Source organism: Tyto alba, unplaced genomic scaffold, assembly GCF_018691265.1.
Source record: "Tyto alba isolate M040663 unplaced genomic scaffold, T.alba_DEE_v4.0 Super-Scaffold_12, whole genome shotgun sequence".
In the NCBI taxonomy this organism is placed as follows: domain Eukaryota; kingdom Metazoa; phylum Chordata; class Aves; order Strigiformes; family Tytonidae; genus Tyto; species Tyto alba.
This window is the reverse complement of record NW_024881274.1, coordinates 1,557,912-1,580,094: the sequence shown is the minus strand read 5'-3', so window position 1 is coordinate 1,580,094 and position 22,183 is coordinate 1,557,912. Positions and strand designations below refer to the sequence as shown.

Below are 22,183 nucleotides of genomic sequence, written 5' to 3'. Positions count from 1 at the left end.
CAGGCGGCGCGGGCAGCCCCGGGGGCCTTCCGCGGCGGTGTCGGCGGCGCCGGCGGCGAGGGCGGCGCGGCGGGAGAGCGGGACCGGGAGCGGGACCGGGAGCGGGGAAAGGGTAGGGGTGGGGGCCGGGGAGGGGGCGGTGGGGGCCCGGCGCTGCTCGGGGAGCAGGCTGGGGCACGGGGCGCGGTGCAGGGCTCCGGGGAGGGGCGGGCGGGCCGCGCACGCTGCAGGCCGCGGCCGGGAGCCCCGGTGCGGCACGGTACCGGGTGCTGGGGGAGGCTTGGGCGGGATCCCCGGGTGCGTGGGGCGCAGCCTGCACCCTCCTCCGACCCCCTCCCCACCTCCAGCATGGACACCGACCTGTACGACGAGTTTGGGAACTACATCGGGCCGGAGTTGGACTCGGACGATGACGACGACGAGTTGGGCAGAGAGTCTAAAGATCTGGACGAGGTGAGCGGGGCGGTGGGTGGAGGGGCCAGGAGCCCGGCCGGGGCCTGATCCTGCCCCGTAACCCCCCCGGAGCAGGGGCTGAGCGCAGTGCTCGCCGCGAGCAGCCGGTGATTCCTCTGCCCTGCCGGGCTCTGGTTCTGCTGCGAGGGCTTTGTTTAGTGGTGGGATTTGATTCCTGAGGATCAGAGTAGATTTGTTTTTTAAGGGATTCAGCAAGAGCTGCTTTCCTGTTCCTGTGATAAAGGAAAAGACAAAATTCCAGCTTGAATCACAGTTAGAACTGGGAGCTCCTGTAGCTCAAACTGTAGGTGGCTTTTTTTTTGTGTTCAGTGCAATGGAGGATCTGTATCCATTCAGTGAGATCGTCAGGCCTTTAGTAACCTGTGCTAGTGCTACAGCAGTATTGCAGAGGGCTTGATTCCTCAGTGGTGAAGGCAGAGCAAGACTCCACAGGCACTAGAGGAGAGCAGGGAGGGCAGCAGAGGCTGCTGTGCCGCGATGGGGAAAGCATCAGAAGACTGAGGGAGCCCCTTCTAGTCTCCTGTTCCTGCAGTTTTTCTGGGAGAGGTGCCTGTGTGTGATTGGGGTCATGTTATACACGAGTGTGGGTCTGTTGTGTATGCAGGCGAGGGGTGGGAGTTGCTGCCTCTGCAGGTGTCTCTGCAAGTCCTCTTGCTGTTCATTTTCAACAGCAGGAAGAGGTGTGTTGCTTACAGAGAGCACCTCTGCAAGCTGCTCTGCAGCTGGATGTGAGGTCCTGGGGCCACGTTGATGGTTCCCTGGCTGGGTTTGTAGCTCATTCGATGCACAATGCCAAGCCTGTACCTTCTGGGGTGATCGGCATTTGTAAAGCACTTTGCTGGCAGCAGCTAAATGGGAGTGTTGGTTGCAGCTCGAGGATGATGACGACGATGATGATATGGGGGACCATGATGAGGACCACCCTGGGATGGAGGTGGTGCTGCATGAGGATAAGAAATACTATCCCACTGCCGAGGAGGTCTATGGGCCTGAAGTAGAGACTATAGTACAGGAGGAAGACACACAGCCTCTCACTGGTAAGTGGTGATGAAGCAGTAAGTTGGGTGTGGAGTGAGGAGAAGACTCTTAATGGATCCTTGGAAAAGGGAAAATAATATTCCCTTCTGTTCTCCTCATCGGTTTTAATGCCCCTTTCAAATTGCCCCTGGAACATGTAGACTCTTGCTTGTCTAGTGGTGTGCATATTTTGGCACTCGGGATTATTACAACTGCCAAACAAACTATCTTTTGAGGAACAGATATCAGCAGATACTGGAAAGATACTTAAGGAGAAATTGAAATGTCTTTAAGTCATCTCATTTGATCCTTCTAGAATAGAATGGAATAGTTCATTTGGAAGGCACCTACATCTAGTACAACTGCTTTTATAAAAAGCTAAGAGAATCAGCTTGGAAATTGTGGTTCTGTTTGCAAAAGTCATTGTTCCTTGTGACCGTTTCTGAGCATGCTGGGTTCAGGGTCTCTGGTAACAGTGTTTTATTGTTCTTTGTTTTGTTTTCAGAGCCTATTATTAAACCTGTGAAAACCAAAAAATTCTCTCTGATGGAACAGACATTACCAGTCACTGTCTATGAGATGGAGTAAGTCATATGTAGGGGTTTTAAGCGTACAAGTTGGCTCAAGCCATCTGTGCTGTGATTTCCTCACATTTTGTTGTTTACAGGCAAAGGTGGGGAGGCAGAGTGGTGTGTACTGTGTGGAGGAGGCAGATTTTGGGGGGCATTGGCTTTGTTTCTTACTGACACCAGCAACAGAACTGAGTGCAGCTGTTTCCCAGATTTTGAACCAAAAAGAAGAGGAAGAAAGTACAACACTATTTAATAGATATTTTCCCTCCACAGTATGCAGCCCAGTGCATAGTTTTCTGAAATAGAACGTAAATCTTACCTCAACAGCTGATACAAAGCTTGGTAATTTGAAACTCTTGTGGTGCAGATTTGCTGAAAGCAAGTTTCTTTGATTGGCTCGAGAAATATTTATACAGTCAGTGGGTGGCACACTTCATGTTGGGACATTTTGGGTTGATCTCAGTGACCAGTGGACTGCTGCTGTCTCAAATTAATTCCCATCTGTCCCAGAGGAGTTTCCAGGGGGAATTTTTATGCCACTGGTTGTATGTAAAGTTATGGGTTGGTCAGCATAATGCTGCAGCTAAGTTGCACTTCTGCTGTGCTTGATGGTGTCTGCTGGTGTCCCGCAAAGCAGCCCCTGGGGCACCAGAGTTGAGAAAAAAACCTCCTGGAAGAAAATTCAAATGAATTTAAAATTCAAGCTATAATATCTCATGCAACGTTGGTAAAGCATAAAAACAGTTGTGTACTTTCTCTATTAAAAATATATAATCTTGGCATCAACGTCTACATTTTGTTGCTGGGTGGAGGGGCTCTGTATCATTGCATGTATAGTGTTTGTGTATGTTGTCTTCTATTTGAGGATGAACAGATTGAGCTGTGTGAGTGTCTGGTTAGGCTCATCTTTCCATACACCACTTCATGGCTAGTCAGAGCTTTTTCCAGTTTTTAATAGTAGTCTTCAAGTGTAGATCCCAGGACCAGATGCAAGCTGAGTAGCAGTTCCCTGTGTGCCAAACAGACCCCAACGTGAGCAGTCCCTCTGTGTATCATCAAGGATCTTGTTATTTTCCAACAACAAAATTTCTCTGGGTTCGTATTTGGTTGGTTACTTGAGTGTCCAGGATCTTTTTGGAACGGCTGCTTCTTGGAGCTGTCCCCTGATACTGTCAGTGTCCTGTGACTGTAGAATACTGCGTTGGAAAGGGTCATCTGGTCCAACCTTTCTTGGTAAAAGCATGGTCTAGACAGGGTGGCCCAGCACCCTGATTAGAGAGGTTTTTGATATAGCCAGGTACAAACCAGAGAGCCTGCTGGCTCTTATTTTTCTAGGCAGTCCATTTTGTTCTTAGTCAATGACCTGTACTCTTCATTATCTACCGTTTTCCTGATCCCTGTGTCCTCTGCTCATTCTGTCTGTAATGAAGTCCTCTTTCTCCTGTTCGTTGATATAAGTGCTTAGGATGGGGCAAAGAGAAAGTCATTGTGAGACTTAGCCAGAAACCTGCGAGCTTGGTATTGATTTCCCATTTAGCCTTATTTTAAGACCAATAAGCAAGCTTTTAATCAGTATTATTATTGATTTTTGTATTTTTTAGCTCTTAATCAAAATGTTGTACGTTAAGAAGTCTACTGCATCAGTGAAAATTAAATCTTTTTTTAAAAAGGAGATTATTTGACAGCACTTATTTTCTGCGGATCCATAGCAATGAATATGTATTTTATAGCTTCCCATTATTTTTTAGGGAAGTTGGTAATTTAGGATCTCAATTATATTTTGGTCAGGTTCCATGCAGAAGTGACCAACCCATCATTACCTAGCTCAGTTGCTGATTCTAAAAACATTTAAATTCCATTACTGTTTCCCTGAGTCCCTGGGAACATCACTGTTTTAAGACCTGCAAATCAGAATTAATGGTCTGCGGATCCCTGTGGCTGCCTTTTAAAACTGCGTGGGGTGCTTGTTATCCAGCTCTGTGATTTACTTGACTGCCTGCCACTATTTGAGTGGAAGTATTTCATCATCTGAGTACATGGATGTGACTTTTGCTCTAATACTGACTAGAAGAGAAGAAAAATATTCAATAATATTCCATCGCTGGCAGTTTTACCAGCTCCGTATTCTCCCACCCACTGCCATCTGTCTAGGACTCCAACTCTCTTGTCCTCCCCATCTGGAAAGTGGGATTCTTCCTCCGCAGGGCATTGGCAGAATGAAAGTTTGGAGCGGATTCAGGGGGCACCTTGGATAGAAAGTGTAGCTGAAATGGCACCTACTTTTCTTAGACACAGCAGAAGCTTCCAACAGCCTTTTGTGTTTCGTTCCTCCAGTTTCCTGGCAGATCTGATGGACAACTCGGAGCTAATTCGAAATGTGACTCTGTGTGGGCACCTTCACCATGGCAAGGTAGTGTGAATATCTAGCATAGATCAGGTAGTAGTAATGATCTGTTTGTTGCTTACTTTTGCCGTTGCTCTTCACCCCTCGAGCTCTGCAGCAGCAGTCTCTTTCTGCTCCTCTTGCTAATGCAGTTATTTGTAGGTTTTCTTTCAGCCACGTGGAAATAATAACATGCCCAACTTTCTCAGTACTGCTACTGGGGGGATGGGATTGTACTTGTATTTCTCTGTCTGAACATAGTCATCTCCTTTCTCTCGTGGTCTGATGTTTTTCAGACTTGTTTTGTTGACTGCCTGATAGAACAGACACACCCAGAAATCCGGAAGCGCTATGACCAGGACGTAAGTGAGCTTTTGGTGTATTCCTGCTGTGGGGAACATGGGTTGGCTTTTACACTCGGAGGGAGCATGACTGTGTTTAGTGGTTAGAACGTAGAATTGGGAAGCCACAGGTCAGTTCTAATTCTGTCTCTGTCACTTACTTGCCACCTTAACCATCTGTAAAGAGTTCTTGTGTCCTACTTCAAACTTAATATTTGATACCAAAATGTGATATTCTGACTCTTGTTTTGTCTTTGCAGCTTTGCTACACTGATATATTGTTCACAGAGCAAGAGGTAAGTGAGTCTTGTAGAACAGGCAATGATTTTTATCCAGTTGTCTCATGCTTTACTCAGTTACTTACTGTAGGTAGTTTCCTCTTCTGTTTTAACATCTTTCTGTGCTTTTCACATTTTGACCTGTTGGAGTGAATCTAGAGGAGGCCACGGAGATGCTGGGGGGGCTGGAGCAGCTCCCCTGGGAGGCCAGGCTAAGAGAGTTGGGGGGGTTCAGCCTGGAGAAGAGAAGGCTCCGGGGAGCCCTTTGAGCGGCCTCCCAGGGCTTAAAGGGGGGACAGGAAAGGGGGGGGGGGACTCTGGGTCAGGGGGTGGGGATGGGACGAGGGGTGATGGGTTTAAATTGCAAGAGGGTAGATTTAAATTTGATTTAAGACAGAAATTGTTCCCTGTGCAGGGGGGGAGGCGCTGGCCCAGGGTGCCCAGAGCAGCTGTGGGTGCCCCCTCCCTGGAAGGGTTCAAGGCCAGGTTGGACGGGGCTGGGAGCACCCTGGGCTGGGGGAAGGGGTCCCTGCCTGGGGCAGGGGTTGGCACTGGATGGTCTTTAAGATCCCTTCTAATCCAAACTGTTCTATGATTATTTTCTTATCAATAAAATGCTCTGCTCCTCTTGTTTGCCTCAGAAAGATCTCTGGTCCTACCATCTTCCATTTTCTGCAACCCTCATCTTCATGTATGATCTTATTTATCTGAGATGATAGCCTGTGTAATGATGAAAATCTATACCAGAGTTACTCCAGGATGTGGGTAACTGCTGTTTTCTTTAAGGGAAAGAGGTGGAAGCGGTTTGCAGCAGTGATGGATGGGGAGAAAAACTATGATTTCAAAATAAACATATTTCTCCTGTTTCCTTTGACAGCAACTCTTAGCTGGGTGCTCTGACTCCATGTGGTTGGGCATGAATGGGAATCTTACTTTGTCTGACTTGCTAAATTTTGTCATGACCAGAACAATACCATGAAGCATTTCTTTGTCTTCATCTTAATGCTCTGCTTTACACTCTGGGTGATCAAATCTTAGGCTTTGAGGCATAACTTGATATCAGCCGAAGGGCAAAAGCACAGAAAAACATGCATCTCCCTGTCTCTGGTGTTGCATATTATACTTCCTCAGCTGAAATGAGGCTTGGATTGTGCAATGGTAGCTCACCAATCTGAGCCAGTATGGGTGGAGGAGCTGGGCTGGGTACTGCAGCATCTGAGGTTGTTACCTACCTGGGAGTAACAGGATGTCCAGTGTGGAAGCTTATTTCTTTACATCCTTCTGATTTTTCTTTGGTCATCTTCTCATCCTTACATGGTGGTGTATTTTTTTTTCTTTTCACTGATAATCCTGGTTTCCTGTCTTTCAGAGGGGAGTAGGCATCAAGAGCACACCAGTGACTATTGTTCTGCCAGACACCAAAGGAAAGTCTTTTCTCTTCAACATCATCGACACTCCAGGTGATTGTGTAGTTGTGAAAATCCTGTTTTGGGATGCACTTAGCTGAAGGCGGCGTGATGTGTGGAGCAGATACATGACCATATGAACCAAGATTTCTCTCATTAATAAACCTCTTTGGTTCTTTGGATAGTGCTTTTGACAGGAGTAAACCAGGAAAAACACATGCAGTGATGGTTAATGAGTGCACTTACAGAGCTTTTGTGTTGGATTGCAGTGGGATTGTGTAGCATCGGCTCTCAGAAAAACAAAGAATTCACTTAGGTGCAGTAGAACCCTGGGAAGTTTTCTTTCACAGACAGAAGCCCATGTTTTGTTTTGTGGTTTTTGTAGATGATTCCGAAGTAGTCCTGAGCCTTTAGCTAAGTTCATTCTTCTGAAATCACTTCCAGAAGTAATGACTGTGCAGTTGGCTTTTAGTCAAGCTTGTGTTTCTGATTAGCAGGCCTAATTGAGGGCTAATGGGGCTGAAAATGTGTTTCACTCAAGTGTATGAGAAGCACATGTAGAATTGGATTTTCCAGGTATCACCGTGCACAGTGGGGACCGTGCTTGTCTCAGTGCTGTTGCCCCACAGTGAGACTCGGCGAGTTCCCTCAAGCCTCTGACAAGCTCCTGTTGGGGGGAACATAATCACAGATCAACTTGTAAGGAACCAAGGCCAAACTTTAGGAAAGAAGGTCTTGGGACACATCTGTTGAGTTACAGCTCAAGATGAGGGAGGTTAGAGCGCAGGAGGAGACTGGAGGGAGAGGCATCTGTTGTTCTTTGATGAGAAGTAATCTTCCTCCTTTTCCTGGAGTACTTGCACAGAGCTGTGAGAAAAACAGTAACAAATGTGAGGAAAAGTGCCTGTTAAATGAGTTGTTGTGTTTATTCTCAAAAAATAGCATTAAAGCTGAAGCGAATCCCTATACGGAGCTCTGACAGCTGCTCCTGGGTCCCCGTCTGAGGAGGAGGCTGTCTGTGTTCTGCCTCGCTAGCTGCAGAACAGAGGGATGACTTTCTGCCCTCTGTGCTGCTGGTGTCAGGGCTTACTCTGGTTCTCACCACCATTTTGTGTTTCTGAAGGTCACGTCAATTTTTCTGATGAGGTGACAGCTGGCCTTCGTATTTCGGATGGCGTTGTACTTTTCATTGATGCGGCTGAGGGGGTGAGTGCCAGGTTCCCTTAGGGGTTAACTTCAAAATCTCTTTTTCTGGAGGCTGTGATCCTGCCTTAGCATGAAGGCCTGGGGTGGGTTCAGCTTTGTGGGGTGAAGGGTTTTTGGAGGACAGTTTAGGAAGTGAAAGCGTTTTCCAGCCAAAACAGGGAGTCAAGCCTCTGGCTTCTGTGTCCAGGGCTGATGTGATGCATGTGACCTGTAGACTGATTATCTAACTTGTTTGCTTCTCCATCCCCATGATACCTAAAATTGAGCAGGTTATTTATGTCAGAGATGTCCAAGGGGTAGGATTCCAGGAATTCGGTTGGGTTAACAACTACTTCCAAATTTCAGGAGGCTTAGCTGATCGCTGGTGCCTGAGCTTAGGCTTTTCTACAGAGTCACAGCTCTGTGTGTAAGGGTCACTGCCTTGTTTGTCACACTCTAGATAACATTTTGTGGAGGGCTTTTGCCAGGGGTGTTTGTGCTCATTATTCCCTGCAGGTGATGCTGAACACGGAGAGACTGATCAAGCATGCAGTGCAGGAAAGGCTAGCAGTGACCGTGTGCATCAACAAGATCGACCGACTGATCCTGGAGCTGAAATTGCCCCCTACAGATGCTTATTACAAACTCAGGCATATCGTAGACGAAGTTAATGGTCTGATCAGGTATGAGTATTTGGAATGATGCTTTGTTAGTGATTGCTGTCCCTGTTCCATTGCAGGTGCTTCTCTCTTTTAGTCCTTTGTATGTGTAAAAACTATTGAGTTTGCCTCTTGATATGTTGAATCATAGAAAATGGGGCAGGAAGAACCATTGGAAATTCATCTCAGCCAATATATTGAACTAGACAGGATCAACTCTTTCTGACAATTTTAATGGGATCAGCTCTTTTTTCCCACATTAAAATGTAGGGAAAGTGGACTTACGACCAGTGCAGGGAAATTCTGTGCTCCCAGATGTCTCAAATGCACTGAAATTGTCCAAACTGTATCCCAAATTGTAGGGCGAGATATCTCAAAGTTCCTAAACATTTGTTACAAAACTAATGGGAACTCACTGTCCCAACCTTAGACAGAGACTATGATATTGCTGTGGTCATATCTCCTTGCAAGACCCTGCTCAGGGAAGGGAGGGACATCTTCTTTAGGTTTCATAGGAGCGATGCATTGTTTCTGTGGGCTCTTCTGTGTCCAGGTGATTTTCTTAACAGCATTCTCCCCTTCAAGCTTATGTGAATTTGCACAGGAGCTCACTTGCCTGTCTCTCTGTTCACTTGCTATTGGCATCAAGCAGCTCGGAGCAGGGTAATTTATCCTGTCTAGCATGCTTATGAACTCATTAAAACTGTTTCGATTCAATTCTATCCCTACATTATTTGCCTTCTATTATCTTTTCCCTTGCTTGGTCGATCAAATTTGCTGCCTGTTTTTAGGGGAAGAAAAACTCTACCTGGCAAAAAATACAAAGCACTTGTGCTGGTAACTTTTTAGTTCTAGGTCTTTAATTATTTCTTTGCACAATAATGCTTTGAAGTTTATAGTCATAAAATGATACTGACCTTGAAATTCTGATGGCAGGCATGCTGCAGCCCATTTTAAGATGCTATTTGGCAATCACTTGCCTATCACATACTGCTGTTTGGTGTGGGAAGTAGATTTAAGTGTCTTCCTTGGTTCATAACATTGATTTTATTTTTTTTTTCTTGTCTCTAAAAACTGTCTCCTCTCAGCATGTATTCCACAGATGAGAACCTCGTTCTGTCTCCCCTTCTGGGGAACGTGTGTTTCTCCAGTTCACAGTACAGCATCTGCTTCACTCTGGGATCTTTTGCAAAGATTTATGCAGACACATATGGTGAGGATTATCCAAAAACCTTGTACACTTTAACATCTAATTTCCTAACCTTTTTTGTTAAGGCTTTTCTAACCTTTGACTTCTGCTGCACATATATGGCCAGTATATGTGTTCTTGAATTTCTAGGAGTGGAGAGGTCCTACAGATCTGAGCCCTGGGTGGTAAAAAGCAAAAATACAGTTCTAACTTCTTTTTAGCTAGATAGTTTCTCCTGATAAATGTTTCTGGAGTTAGAAGCCAATATTTTATATATATCCTTAAGTGGAAAAAACAAGTCCTGCTATGGCAATTGAAGGCAAGCGTACGTGTTGTGCCTTGCCTCCTTATCACATCAGCTCGGAAGCAAAGCAGTTAAGTTCTGCCTGCCTTTTCACAAGTCTCCAGAGTCTGAGACTCAGCTGCAGCCGGGCGCAAGCTTGGCCCACAAGGTTTTGCACTCTTGCCCTCTTTCTTTTTTAAGAAACTGTCTTCTTCTGGCTTTGATTTAATTTTCTGTTCCCCAGGTGCCCACTCAAGGCAGTCTGCCACTTGTAAAAGCGGGCCTTTTGCTTGCATTAGCCAGTTGTACAGCCAAGGTTTTTGAAGTCCCACACTGTGGAATTCGGGGTGATCTGTAGGAGCTGTGAGCAGAGGAGGAAGGATGTAGTAAAGCAGCTGGCCTAGCACTTGCAAAGAAGTTAGCCTGAGGGAGGATGGAGTTGTAGAGGTCAGGGACTGATGTGTCAAACTATCATGTGTCCTCGTGAGTTTGCAGAAATAAATGAGCTTCGTGGGCATCACAGCATTAACTCAGTGCCTGCTAGGATGATACCCCTTCTTTGGGGGACTGATGAAGATGCAGGCACAGTTGGTAGGAGACGTCATCCATGTGGGGCAGACAGGAGCTGGGTACTTGAAGTCAGTAATATTCGGTTGTGGCCACCAGGGATTTTACGTGCAGCCACCACACTTCAACTAACATGAGTTATAGTAGTTTAACTGTCAAAACCGCAGCCACCATGAAATTTCGTATGCTTGCACATCTGCCCACAGCAAAAGCTTGTTTGGAAACTGCTGTAAATTATCACCGCTGTCTTATTATTTGTAAATTCACCATGACAGCCAAGCATTACACCATTCCTTCAGCGCTTGGGTATTTGGCTATGCACTTAGTGCATCAGCTGAAAAAGACAAAAGAACCTGGAGATGTTCAGCAAGGCAGAAAATGCTTGCAATAAGCCTGCAGGGTGTAAGCCATCCCAGTACCTTGGCACTACAGCGTCAGGTTGCAGCGTTAACATTTGGAAAATGAAACAGATGTAACTGGGTTCCTGCAGTGTGGCGTCTGGCAGGCCAGCTCTTCTCATTTTTAACCTTGTGTTTAATTGAGAGAGTTGAAACATTCCTGAGAAACAAGTCTGTGAACCCACAGTGTACCTGGGCTGCTGGTGTCATCCTCAGTGGACTGTCCTTGCCCGCCTCTTTGCCTTGTCTCCCCAGGTCAGGGCTTAATCATTTATTCAGAATTGGGACCAAGTGTTCACTCACCAGCATTGGTCCCTTAAATCCTCAGGGTTGTTTTAAAAGCCAAAACCCAAAGATTTTCAAGATGAGAGAAATACAGTGACATCTGAGAGACTTCTGTCATTTGCTTTTTCCCTTTAGGAGATATCAATTACCAGGAGTTTGCAAAGCGGCTTTGGGGTGACATCTACTTCAACCCGAAGACGTAAGAAGCCCATTTAAATGTCTGTTAGTTTATTGCTGGGGTTTTGCCTCCTTTCCCTGTAAAATGTGGACTAGATGACCACCCAAGGTGCCTTCCAACTTGAGTTGTCCTGTGAACCTGTGATGGAATAGTATGTGGGAAGGGTTGGGTCAGGTCTCCTGCTTGGTGTGAGTCCATGTGGCGCTCCCAAATCCCATAAGTAGGAGCAGAGAGCCTCCTCTGGCCTTCGTTTAATGTAGGCATGACTCCTGTGTCCCTGACAGCTTCCCAGGAGGATTGGGAGGGAGGTGAAGATAACCTGGGATGAGCAGAGGCTGTGTTTGCAGTAGGGGTGCTTGCAGGTTGCAGAGTGTTTGCTCTTCATGACTCTCCTTTGGTCTCCCAACAGCCGCAAATTCACTAAAAAGGCTCCAACAAGCAGCTCCCAGCGCAGTTTTGTGGAGTTCATTCTGGAGCCCCTGTACAAGATCTTGGCTCAGGTATGTGGTGGTTCATTCTCCTTCCCACAGTTCCAGATAGAAGCAGCCAAGGGCTAAACGCTGTGTGGTGGTGTGTCTGGTGCCTGCGAGACTCACCTGTCCCATTCTGCAGTGTGATCTTCACAGATTGGGTTTGGAGGTGCAGAGCAACAGTGAGCAACTTCATATCAGTTGCTCCTTGCAACTATAGCCCTACATTTGCAGTTAATAAACTGCCTTTGCTCTTTCTAGTGTGCTAATATCAGCCAAATGATAATTTGAACCAGCCAGCCAGTTCTCGTGTGAGCTCTAAACCAGAGCAGGTCAAGAGCCCCGAGGGTGATGGCTGGTGTGTGAAGCTGCACCTGTTATTGGCTTGGCCCCCCGCAGCAAAGCTGAGAGGGGTGTTTGTTGTCTTGCAGGTGGTGGGGGATGTGGACACGACTCTGCCCAGGACGCTGGATGAACTTGGCATCCACCTGACCAAAGAGGAATTGAAACTGAACATTCGGCCTCTCCTGCGGCTCGTCTGCAAGAAGTTCTTTGGGGAATTCACAGGTAAATGCTGTTTGTCTTCGCCTCCACAATCTTCCCAATACCCTAGTCCCACAGAGTTAAGGGCTGTATTACAGCCGTGGAGTGCTCACTTGCAGAGATCCCTTCTCAGCGTTTCAAGTATAAAATATTAAACCATTTGCCCAAAGGACAGCTTGAGACACTACTCTCCCCATTGCTGTGGGTATGCTGCAGACAGAATGGCTTTGCTTTGTGTTTACTGGAGTCCATTTCTTTCCTCTACATTGCTTAATCCTGTTCTCATGAAATACTACTTTTCCAGGCTTCGTGGACATGTGTGTGCAGCATATCCCCTCCCCGAAGGTGGGAGCCAAGACGAAAATTGAGCATACCTACACTGGTGGTGTCGACTCTGATCTAGGGGAGGCCATGAGTGAATGCGACCCTGATGTAAGGAAACTCTTCTGCTTTGCTCTGAGTGTCCAAAAGTGTGGCAAATATGCTGTCCTTTCACTGCCTTGACAGGGCAGCTGCCTCCTAGACAGCCATCTGCACAGATTTGACTTCTAGCATTTTGAAACCTCTCATCCGATACTGAAACAAATCTCTTCACTCTGAGAAACTTTAGCTGCCTGCCAGGGCAGCCCTTGAGAGAGGGAATTGTTTGACAGTGTTCAGAGAAGAACAGGACTAGGTCAGGACTTCAGAGCACGTGGGAACTGCAGGGTGATTTTGTGTCCTTTTGATGCCTTTTTGTCCCTTTTCCTTGAAGTTTGATTCTCTCTCCAAACTCTGAAAAAACTGATCTGCGCTCTACTGATAAAAATAACCCTACATTAGTTAGTCAGCACCTTTTCTATCAAAGCCTTGCAAAAACCTTCCTCCTCAAACAGCTTGTACTGAGCTGTCATTCAGAGTTGTCTAGAGCCACCAACGCCAGCCAGCAGCTAGTGAGGAATTTGCCTGTGACTTTTGCTCTAATGTCTGGAGAGAAAATGAATCACTTATTTTAATGAGTTGTGATTACCCACATAAAACTATACAGTGGTGACTGTCACCAGATCACCAGTTGTGGAGTGACCTTATGGGACTGAGATCTGGGATCTGTGGAGGTTCATGTGCTCTGCCCTGAGCTGCTTTTCAGGCCAGCAGATGACATTTCTTCTCATCGCCTTGTCCCAACCACTATTTACTGCTCCACAAGAGGAGGGAGGAGAGCTCCAGAAAAGTCCACCAAAGTCATTCCAGGAGTCTCCATGCAGGGAAAGATGTAAGGCTTGCAGTGGAAGGAAATAAAGGACTTGGCAATTCAAAAGAATTATTTCTAAATTCTATCCCATTAATCCCTTTGTATCCATGAGTCCCACCAGGTCTGTCTGTTTCCTGACTGTATTTTGAAAGAGACTTACCTGTCTCTCTCCTGGAAAGGGTCCACTGATGTGTCATACAACGAAAATGTACAGCACAGACGACGGTGTTCAGTTCCATGCCTTTGGCAGAGTGCTCAGTGGTACCATCCATGCTGGACAGCCTGTGAAGGTCCTTGGAGAAAACTATACCCTGGAAGATGAGGAAGATTCCCAGATCTGCACCGTTGGACGCCTCTGGATCTCAGTTGCAAGGTACAGAAAGCTCAGGTGATATGTTCATCTGGGAGGGGAGATAACCTGGAGTCACTGCTGCCAGGGACAGGGAGGAGGACAGTGCTGCGAGGGGCCTGAGGCTGGCAGCAGCAAGTGCTGCAGTGGTGCTCTCCTGCCTTCTAGGTATCACATTGAGGTAAACCGGGTTCCTGCTGGCAACTGGGTGCTGATAGAAGGAGTGGACCAGCCCATAGTGAAGACTGCAACTGTCACGGAGCCTCGGGGCAATGAGGAGGTACTGTGCCTAGCTGGTATCTCTCAGCCTTACAGGGAGTCAAGGTGCTGGAGCGCATCTCAAAAGCTCCAGTTAAAGAAACTTTGTCTGCTGAGGAACTGGGGCACAAGAGCCACTGTGGGAAAGAGAACAGTGTCAAATGATGCATCTAACTCCAGTGGCCATCTAATGATATAGAGATTCAGCTCTTTGTCCTTATCTGGTTTCAGGCTCAGATCTTCCGTCCTTTGAAGTTCAACACCACATCTGTCATCAAAATAGCTGTAGAGCCAGTCAATCCCTCGGAGCTCCCCAAAATGTTAGATGGTCTCCGCAAAGTCAACAAGAGTTACCCCTCGCTTACTACTAAGGTATTTCTGGTGTATGTATGGCAGTTTTCAGCTCATGCTGAGGGCTAACTTGTAGCCTGATCTTAAAAGCAAATATTTTTCTACTGTGGGTTGTCTTCTTTGCCATGTTTGTTTTTTTTTGTTTTTTTTTTTTCTTATGCTGTTACAGTTGATCTCATAAATCATGTGAAAGTAGCAAAAAACTGTAAATCCAGCAGAAAAACATACACCTTGCTGTGCCAGGGAAGCCTGTTTCTGCAGAGCACATCAGCACTTTCTGCTAGAAAAGGCTGTGGGAGTTTTCCTTGGAGTGCTCTGATCCTAACTGAGTTATTTAAAGCTGATACTTCCTCAGGCTTTTGTAGGAGCCTGGAAGGCAAGGGCCTGGGCTCAGTAACGCTGCCAGTTGAACCCCTCTCTTATTTTTCAGGTGGAAGAGTCTGGGGAGCATGTGATCCTGGGGACGGGGGAGCTGTACCTGGATTGTGTGATGCATGATCTACGGAAGATGTATTCAGAGATTGATATCAAGGTGAGGAGTGAGAGGGATTTTCCCAGCTGAGGAGTGGGTTTTGTCCCCCTATCGCAGAAGAATGGGAAAATAAACCTAGCTGAGTGTACAGCGTGGAATTTGTCAGGTCCTTTTAAAAGGAAAAAAAGGGCTGTTAGGATGCAAAAGTAACTCTTAGAGTTTGACTGTGCCACACCATTACAACTGAGAGCCTGAAAACTGGCTGGGAGAGGGGTGGGTGTCCATGTTCCAGCCTTTTCCTGTACTTCAGCCATTGTGTGGCTAGCATCAAACGAATAAATTGAGCAGAATTTTTCATACCTGGAATTAGGTTTAAATGTTCCTGTCTTGTTTGAATGAAGAAATTAGTAAAGTTGTCTGTGCAGGCCTTGGTTATTCATACATAGTGTTGATAAAAACACTGGCAGTTGAACCATATTTTTCTTGTAGTTGTTCAAAGGTTTCAAACAGTCTCTTTAACAACAAAAAAAGTACTTTAAAACCTTACACACCTATTGTCATTATTCCAGGTTGCTGATCCAGTTGTGACATTCTGCGAGACAGTGGTGGAAACGTCCTCCCTAAAGTGCTTTGCTGAGACACCCAACAAGAAGTAAGAGCCCATGGGCGAGCTGGGCACTGGAGACAGGCAGAGAGGGGGTTCGCTGTGGACTAGACCTCATCCCCTCCAAGGGGTCTGCTCTTGGTGGCTGTTGTCCAGACAAGTGGCACGTGCTGGAGTTAGCAGCCTGCCATTGCAGCAGCTCTGCTGAACTCCTCAGTAACACACTTAAGTCCCAGGGATGTTTTTGTGCTTTGTAGGAGCTCTCAGAAAAGAGAGAATAAAGACAGATCCACATCCTTCTGTCTTTTACCTAAATTTCACACCTTCTCAACAGTTTGTGGTTTTTCCAAGACTAGAAGATGTTTGGGATCCTAAAGCAGGTGCCAAAGACCCCACTGCTGCCTTTGGTAATTCTCTAAACATTTAATGAGCAAAAGTTTTGTCTTGTCTTATCCATTCTTAATCTTGAAATGGACTTTTTCCATTCTGGTGATACACTGGAGCCTTATAGCCTGGTCTCATCTTCTTCCTCCAGCAATGCATTGTGAGATGCACACGTTTGAAAGAGGGAGGCCTGCAAAGGAACATAGGCTGAATAACCAAGATGAAATCTAGGAGCACAGGACATTTTAATGCCTGAATTTTCAGGGAAATCATGATCTGTCATATGCTGAAGATAGCTTTCCTGTGTTCTCTTGTGGTTTCTGGTTCTTCCCCTTCTTTATTCTGTTATACTCTCTCCATGGTTAGCACCCTTAGTCTCGGGAACAGAGAGAGAGGTTCCAGTCTTTGAACTGTTGGGCATGTGGAGTGACCTGCTCTGGGGACAGGTTACTCATGTTGGTGGGATTCTCCACGGCAGTGTCCCGGGTGTTGGATACAGCGACCGCTGGCTCTGGTAGAGGCATAATGCCTGGCCTGTGGGCTTGCTTCTGCAGCCCAGACGAGTGCTGGGCATCTGGCAGGAGGGTTGGAGCCGTGCTGTCCATTAGCAGTCTGCTTCCAGAGATGGGCAGACTTGGGAGAGCGGTTGTTGAGCACGTGGGCTGTCTTTACAAGCAAGGCAGTAACAACAAAGGACACAAATGGCTTCATCTCCCTCGCTGTATTCGAGGCAGTGCAGGAGCCTGAGGTCCTGCCAATTACTCCCATTTTCATCATTCTGTGCATTAATTGCAACTCTCTCTTCTCAGGAACAAGATCACGATGATTGCTGAGCCTCTGGAGAAGGGACTTGCAGAGGACATTGAAAATGAAGTGGTCCAGATAACATGGAACAGGTATGACTGATCTGGGGAGATCAGGAATCTGTCTAGAAATAAATAATTATGGGGAAAAAAGGGAATGCTGGAATCTGTAAGATGGAGAGCATCAGCCAAGAGCCTCTAGGCAGAGGTCCTGGGTCCAGTATTGCTACCAGCTACTCCATGAGCATCCCTCCCCAGAAAATCAGTTGTTCCAGGTAAAAAGCTGAAGCCAATTTATGCCTGAAGGGAACAGGTTCATAAATATGTTGTGAGTGCAGGTCAGATACTTGTTTCCTAAAGTTTCTTCCCTTCTGCTATCAGAAAGAAGCTGGGTGAATTCTTCCAGACCAAATATGACTGGGATTTGCTGGCTGCCCGTTCCATTTGGGCCTTTGGGCCAGATGCCACTGGCCCAAACATCCTAGTAGATGATACGCTGCCCTCAGAGGTGAGAAACACAAGCAGAGGGATTACTTTTCAGTAAGACATTTGTCCTGTGGTGCCAAGAGGTGACAGCTCCTTTCAGAACCTGCAGCAAGGTCCTAATGCTGTTGGAGTGCTCGTTGGCTTGCCAGATCTCAGATCTGCTGTACTTCCTCCACCATACTCCTACACTGGCTAGCAAATTGCCTGTTATTTTTCAGGCATTGATATTTGGGCCAACATCCTCAAAATTGTCAACTAATCAGCCTGTCTTACAGGATTACCAAAATATAGACTTATTTTAATGTATAACTCTAGATGCCAAACTCTGAAGATGATGATCCTGAGCTGTGAGAGGGAGGGTTGGACACTGGGGGTATAAGGGGACATCGCTGCTCTTCTAGGAACTGGCTTTTAAACGCTGGGGGCTGTCTGTTACTGCCTCGTGATGCAGATTTGGTCTCTGAAGCAGTCTGTCTGTCTGTCTGTAGGTGGACAAGTCGCTGCTGGGCTCTGTGAAGGACAGCATTGTGCAGGGATTTCAGTGGGGGACCAGGGAAGGGCCTCTCTGTGATGAACGTAAGTGGGACCTGTGGAGGAGTGGAGCTAATGAGATCGATTAAATTCTAAGCATTCAAGTGATTTTGCTGGTGCAGTCCCTCAGTGGCCATTTCCCTCCTCGCACCACAGCTGGGGACAGCTCTGGGGATGGGTGACAAGGGAGGTAACAGAACCTCCTCCTTGTTCCTGGCTGCAGAAGCCACCCAGGCACTGGCACTTGGCGTCTGCCTGCAAACCAGGACCTGTTAGCTGGCAAGCTGGCTCCCCCAGACCTTGGCTCTACTCATGTAGTACAGGTGCAGACCACTGAGCACCCTTCAAGATAAGCCTCTGGATTGTTTGTGTTTGATATGCAGGGCTGGGACATGGTCATGCTTTTCCTGCTGGAATTAAATTTAGGAGAACTTTTTCTGGTGGCCTTAGGTCTTTGGGTGTTTGCTCTGTGCTCGGGGTCTCTGGGCATGCACGGCTGGTGCTGGTGTGGCAGAGAACATCCCCCTCAGGTCACTCTTGCTCTCATTTTTGCCCTTCCTCAGTGATCCGCAACGTGAAGTTTAAGATCCTGGATGCAGTGATTGCTCAGGAGCCCTTGCACCGGGGTGGAGGACAGATCATCCCGACGGCCCGCAGAGTTGTCTATTCTGCTTTCCTGATGGTGAGGACTATGCTGTGCGTGACAGAGACTGAACCTCGTGCTGTGCTGGCTCCTGTGCACTCCAAGGAATGCGGGTTGCACGTGTGCTGCACTGTCTGCCCCAAGGATGTCAGTTTAAACTGACTCATTCATCCATTAATGCTTCCAGGGCCCTTGTGGGCTGGCAGACGGGTTTTACAAGTGATCAGATTCCAGTCTGGCTGGAAACTTGTGTGCATCTGCTCCGTCTCCCCTTTTCGCTACTGTTTGGCTTGCTGGGAAGGGTGGGCGTGGGGGAAGCATATGACTCATGGCCAGAAAGAGGAAAGCTCCTTTCAGCTTTTGTTTGATGTTGTTTTGGGCAGCCGTGGGGCAGCAGGAGCCCTTTCGTGCCCAGTCAGGTGCCGTGTTTGACCCAAGCATGCCAGTCCCTGACTCTTCCTTGAACTGAATTGTGTTGGCGCTGCTGGAGGCTCAGTGGCTTGTGTCTCTTTCTCCTCACAGGCCACTCCTCGCCTGATGGAGCCCTACTACTTCGTGGAGGTGCAGGCTCCTGCTGACTGCGTGTCTGCGGTGTACACGGTCCTGGCCAGGCGGAGGTGAGCTGCTTTCACCAGCTGCCATCACCTTAGTATTGCAAAGCAGCAACTGCTTACTTGGGATCTGGGTTGCTAGAGACGTTCACAGTCCTCGCACTGCTTGTAAAGTGAGAGGAGAAGGTGAAATCTGTATGAAGTAACAGCTGAAAGCTTCCTTGACTGATCCCAGCCCTTGTGTTTGTGTGAGGAGGGGATGTCCAGGATCACATGCAGCCTTTGGTTTGTGCCTGGTTCTTCCCAAGTGTCAGAGAGGAGAATATATAAGGGGATATGAGACCCCTCCTGCAGTGCTGTGTCCAGTTCTGGGGGGATTCAGCATAAGAAGGACATGGACCTGCTCAAGTGGGTCTAAAGGAGACCACGAAGATGCTCGGGGGGGCTGGAGCAGCTCCCCTGGGAGGCCGGGCTGAGAGAGTTGGGGGGGTTCAGCCTGGAGAAGAGAAGGCTCTGGGGAGACCTTTGAGCGGCCTCCCAGGGAGTAAAGGGGGGACAGGAGAGGTGGGGAGGGACTCTGGATCAGGGGGTGTAGGGGTAGGATGAGGGGGGACGGTTTTAAACTGGCAGAGGGCAGATTTAGATGAGATCTAAGGCAGAAATTGTTCCCTGTGCGGGGGGCGAGGCGCTGGCCCAGGGTGCCCAGAGCAGCTGTGGGTGCCCCCTCCCTGGAAGGGTTCAAGGCCAGGTTGGACGGGGCTGGGAGCCCCCTGGGCTGGGGGAAGGGAGCCCTGCCCGGGGCAGGGGGTGGCACTGGATGATCTTTAAGGTCCCTTCCAACCCAAACCGTTCTGTGATTCCACGAACTTGTCAGAGTAGACATGAATTGCCTTAGTGAGAGAATCATATAGGAAGACTAATCTTTTGACGTGTTGGCAGAGGCCACGTGACACAAGATGCTCCAATCCCAGGCTCTCCTCTCTACACCATCAAAGCCTTCATCCCAGCCATTGATTCATTCGGGTTTGAGACAGACTTGAGGACCCACACGCAGGGACAAGCCTTCTCGCTCTCTGTCTTCCACCACTGGCAGGTGAGTCCATGCCCAGGTGAGGTGGGGAAGAGGGACGTGGTAGGATCAGGCACCAGGTAGGTGCTCTCAGTAGAGCTCGGTGCCACAGCTCACACAGGGCAAGACAACTTCTCTGGAGAACATCCCAAGAGGATCTTGTGTTGGGGAGGCTTTGTATGCTAGCTGCTAAGTGTCTGCCAGAAGCCAGTGGCTTAGTTCCAAGTCACATCACCCTTTTCCTAGCGAGAGAGCGCCAAGTGCTGCTGCTTGCTGAGTGTAAGGGTCCTTTAGTGCCTGGAGAGAGGACATCCTCATCTGGGAGAGGGGAAACTGCTTGTGCACTTGGTGCTCTGCAGCTTGGGGAGCAGAAGACTTGGAGTGGGTCTTGGACTCATTGGTCTGCCGTAAGACACAAGTTGCCACACTTACATTTGCCTCTCAGAGGCGGCTTTTTAATCCTATGGAAAACAGGGTTTGTGACAAAATACTGTCCTCTGGCCACTTCTGTGTCTGGGGCAAATCAGGTCTTGTGGGAGCTACCACTGTGAGGTGCTCAGCCACTTGTGGTACAGCCATGTGAGAGCAGCAGCAGCAGTCTGAGCCCCAAGAGCTCCATGAAAGGTCAAGATGTAAAAGCCCAAGGCTTAGCTCTGTAAAGAGTAAATGTGTCTGATTTCTAGAGGGGGTTGCACTGACTGGGACCCACATGGGTTTTTCTGGTTAGCAGGCTTTTAGAGGTCTTACAGTACACCAGCATGTGGGGAAGGTGGGAGATGTTCTTGGCCTGGGTTACCAACACCATATTAGTGACTTCTTGCAGGCATGATCACCAGTACTGACATGACAGTTTTTCTGTGCCAGGAGAACAGATGGTGTGTCGGGGCTGTCAGAGCAAGGCTGGGGGTGTCCACAGGGCCCAGGGGTATTTCCTGTTGCAGTTCAGGGTCACCAGGAGGTTAAACCAGCTCCCAGCATTGCTCTCATGTCCTGGCCCTGTGTTTCAGATTGTGCCTGGTGACCCCTTGGACAAGAGCATCGTCATCCGACCGCTGGAGCCCCAGCCAGCCCCACATCTGGCCAGAGAGTTCATGATCAAGACCAGGCGTAGGAAGGTATGTCTGGGAGTAATCCCTGTAGCATCCCTCTGTCCATCCGTACCAGCAGCTGAGCTGGTGCAGTGTTGTCCCTTGGGCATGCCACATCCCCTCTGTGCTCCCAGAGTGGACTGATGTCCTTTGTGCCTCAGGACTTCCTTCATTCTTGATCCCCCCTGCTGCCTGTTGGTGCCTGTGATGGTCCCATGAGTGACTCATCTGGCAGCGACTCCAGCCAAAAGCAGGGTCCTGCGGCATGTATGGAGCCCTGCTCCCACCCCAGCCTGTCTGACCCTTTGGTTGCCTGATTTAGCCTGTTTGTCCTGCAGAAAAAGCAGCAACTGGCTTCTGTGCTGGTTTAGTGAGCTGGACTGAGGAGTTGGAGAGGCTTCTGGGGCCGCAGAGGGAGCAGAGGGAAGCAAGCTCCCCTTAGAGAGGGCAGTGAGCTGGTAGATACGCTCAGCAGCAGCAACCACACATTTGCAGCTTCCTGAGAGGCTGTTAGAAGTCTTCAGGCTGCTGAGAAGTACCTCATGCCTTGGAAATTTTCCTGCCCTCTCTGGAGCCTGGAAATTTATCTTACTGCGGGACACCAGGGTCTTTTGGTGGGATCTCTGCCGCGATGTCTGTATGAGTGCTGGCTGCTAGAGGAATAACCTCTGGCTTTGCGATTACCCTGCAGGGCTTGAGTGAGGACGTGAGCATCAGCAAGTTCTTCGATGACCCCATGTTGCTGGAGCTGGCCAAGCAAGATGTTGTTCTGAACTACCCAATGTGAACGTGCTACTGCGGCGTGAGGGCTGACCTGAGTCCTGGCTGGAGTCTGTCTGTCCTTCCCCACCCCCGCTTGCCCAGCCCAGGCTCCTGGATGCTCAGGGCATGCAGGGAACCTCTCCTCAGGTCGCTCTTTCATGGCTGTAGAAGTCTCCTTGGGCATTCGTGGACTGTGTGCTCAGGGCCTGCCCCATACAGGGAGCAGCCCAGAGTGCTGATGCTTTTTGTATTATTAGTCTTCAGCCATTGTGGTCTCAAGTGAGGAGATTTTCCCTTCGGATAGGCTCCCAGCACACTGATTATCCCTGGCTGCAGCAGAGCATCGTGAATATAATGTCAAGATTACTAAGGA

General features: G+C 48.2%; 1 protein-coding gene across 1 annotated transcript; it reads left to right on the top strand.

Annotated features, from left to right (window-relative positions):
- The first annotated feature begins 66 nt into the window (after positions 1–66).
- On the top strand, positions 67–22,183 carry EFTUD2 (elongation factor Tu GTP binding domain containing 2). Its single transcript, XM_042787418.1, has 28 exons — positions 67–112; positions 348–453; positions 1,346–1,511; positions 1,997–2,075; positions 4,398–4,473; positions 4,743–4,808; positions 5,048–5,083; positions 6,435–6,525; positions 7,595–7,677; positions 8,173–8,339; positions 9,404–9,528; positions 11,173–11,236; positions 11,625–11,715; positions 12,117–12,252; positions 12,533–12,660; positions 13,639–13,832; positions 13,977–14,088; positions 14,298–14,438; positions 14,848–14,949; positions 15,459–15,541; positions 16,687–16,773; positions 17,062–17,188; positions 17,655–17,742; positions 18,261–18,379; positions 18,863–18,957; positions 19,831–19,984; positions 20,968–21,075; positions 21,740–22,183. Exons 2-28 carry the CDS (start codon positions 349–351, stop codon positions 21,833–21,835), a joined length of 2,919 nt encoding a protein of 972 aa, XP_042643352.1. The 5' UTR covers positions 67–112; position 348; the 3' UTR covers positions 21,836–22,183.